General features: G+C 20.8%; 1 protein-coding gene across 1 annotated transcript; it reads right to left on the minus strand.

Moving 5' to 3' along the window:
• Positions 1–19: 19 nt before the first annotated feature.
• Positions 20–922, minus strand: PGSY75_0022000 (membrane associated histidine-rich protein; the record flags this gene model as incomplete). The annotated part of the gene is made up of 2 exons (XM_018783364.1): positions 20–331; positions 533–922. The coding sequence occupies 2 exons, from the start codon at positions 920–922 to the stop codon at positions 20–22; spliced, it is 702 nt and encodes a 233-aa protein (XP_018638859.1).
• Positions 923–1,972: the final 1,050 nt, after the last annotated feature.

Raw genomic sequence — 1,972 nt, forward strand, 5'->3', positions numbered from 1 at the left:
TAAGATTCTTATAAATCATTTATTTCTCTAATTTTTGTTGTTCTAATTTTGCTTTTTGGCAATCACATAATTCTCCTGGTTTTTTATTCCCCTTATTTTTGCATGTACATTCATGTGCTCCATGTTCATGTCCGTGATCATGTCCGTGATCATGTCCGTGATCGTGTCCGTGATCGTGTCCATGTTCATGTGCGTGTTCATGGTCGTGTTTGTGATCAAACTCTGGTTCAAAAAATGGGTAGAAAGGGGGTCCATGGTGGTGATGATGAGAATCGTCATCATGCTCTTCTTGTTCTAAATGTAATTTCTTGGCTTTATGTTCACTCTTGATCTGTAATAAAAAAATAATAGAAAAAATAATTAAGTTGTGTTTATATATAATTATAAAAACATATTTAAAAATGTATCACTTGAAATAATAATATTATTATATTTTGAAAATGGTATAATTATATATATATATATATATATATATATACAAATACACATACATATAATGCATAAATATTTTTATATTTTATAATGAACTTACTGAGTGATATAAGAAGGCATGATATAAAAGGCAAAATACAAATCCAAAAAACAAAAATAACAATAAGAATACACTATTCTTTCCATCTAACGCTTCAGAAAGAGAAGCCTTAAATTGTTCAAACCATGTTTTCTTATGATGTAACATATGTCCATGTTTTCCATCATGATCACCATCCTCATCATCATCGGTTTGTGCATGCATAAAATTAGTAAACCAATTTCTAGCATAGTTATCAACATCCCTCATAAATATAAACATCAACTTCTTTAAAGTATTTTTATCAAAAAATCCAAATGGAACTTCCACACCTTCTTGAGGCATATCTGGATGAGGAGCTGCTCCAACCGTAGGAACACTTTCTGCTTGAACTGGTACTTGCTCTGCCATTTTTAGGTATTATAAAATAAAAATTTTATATAAAAGGTACACTAATTAATATATATATATATAGAAAAAAAAAAATAACAACAAAATATATATATTTCTATATATAGCTAAATAAAAAAAAAAAAAAAAAAAAAAAAGCTAAATTTCCAAAACAAAAAATTTAAAAAAATAAATGTAAGGTGATATTATAAAAGAGATGAGTCTATTACAATTCATATAAAATTTTTTTTTATGTAATAATAACATATATATTATTTTTCAAAATATAAAAAGAAAAAACAAAATTCCAATCAAATTTCAACAATGGGAATGAAAATGTAAAAAAATAAATAAATAAATATATATAAATATATAAATATATTTTCCTTCAATATATAATACAATTAAAAGCAATAAATAAAAATAAAATATATTTTTTCACAAAAGTATTTTTTTCTTGAACAACGTATTCTCAAAAAAAATTACAGATGATACTAAAAACATGTAATTTTGGAACAAAAGAAATAAATATAAAAAAATAAAATAAAATAACACTAAATAAATAAATCAGGTTTATATTATGTAATATATATATTTTTAATAATTATATATTCAAAAAAAAAAAATACTACAAAAGCTGTTTTCCAATACAATAAAATATTAAATTAGGAAAAAAAAAAAAAAAACAAAAAATAAAACAGAAATATAAAAAAATATATATTATTTTCTTATTTATCATAGAAATGTTTAAATTATTATAATATATATATAAATATAAATACAACAAAACGTAACCTTATAAAAACATACATAAATTTCTATTTAAATATTTATAAAATTTACATATTATTTTTATATAATTATTATTTTCTACATTATATATTTTTTTTTGTATTTCTTTTTATTAAAATATGCCCTATATATTCTTCACAAAGAAAAAAAATGGAATACATATTTTCAGTAAAAAATATATATTTTATAATATAAAAAATTACATATATATAATATATATACAATATAGAATATAGAATATGGTTAATTTCATGAATCAAAAAAATATAAATATATGAA

This window comes from Plasmodium gaboni, assembly GCF_001602025.1.
Source record: "Plasmodium gaboni strain SY75 chromosome Unknown, whole genome shotgun sequence".
Classification (NCBI taxonomy): domain Eukaryota; phylum Apicomplexa; class Aconoidasida; order Haemosporida; family Plasmodiidae; genus Plasmodium; species Plasmodium gaboni.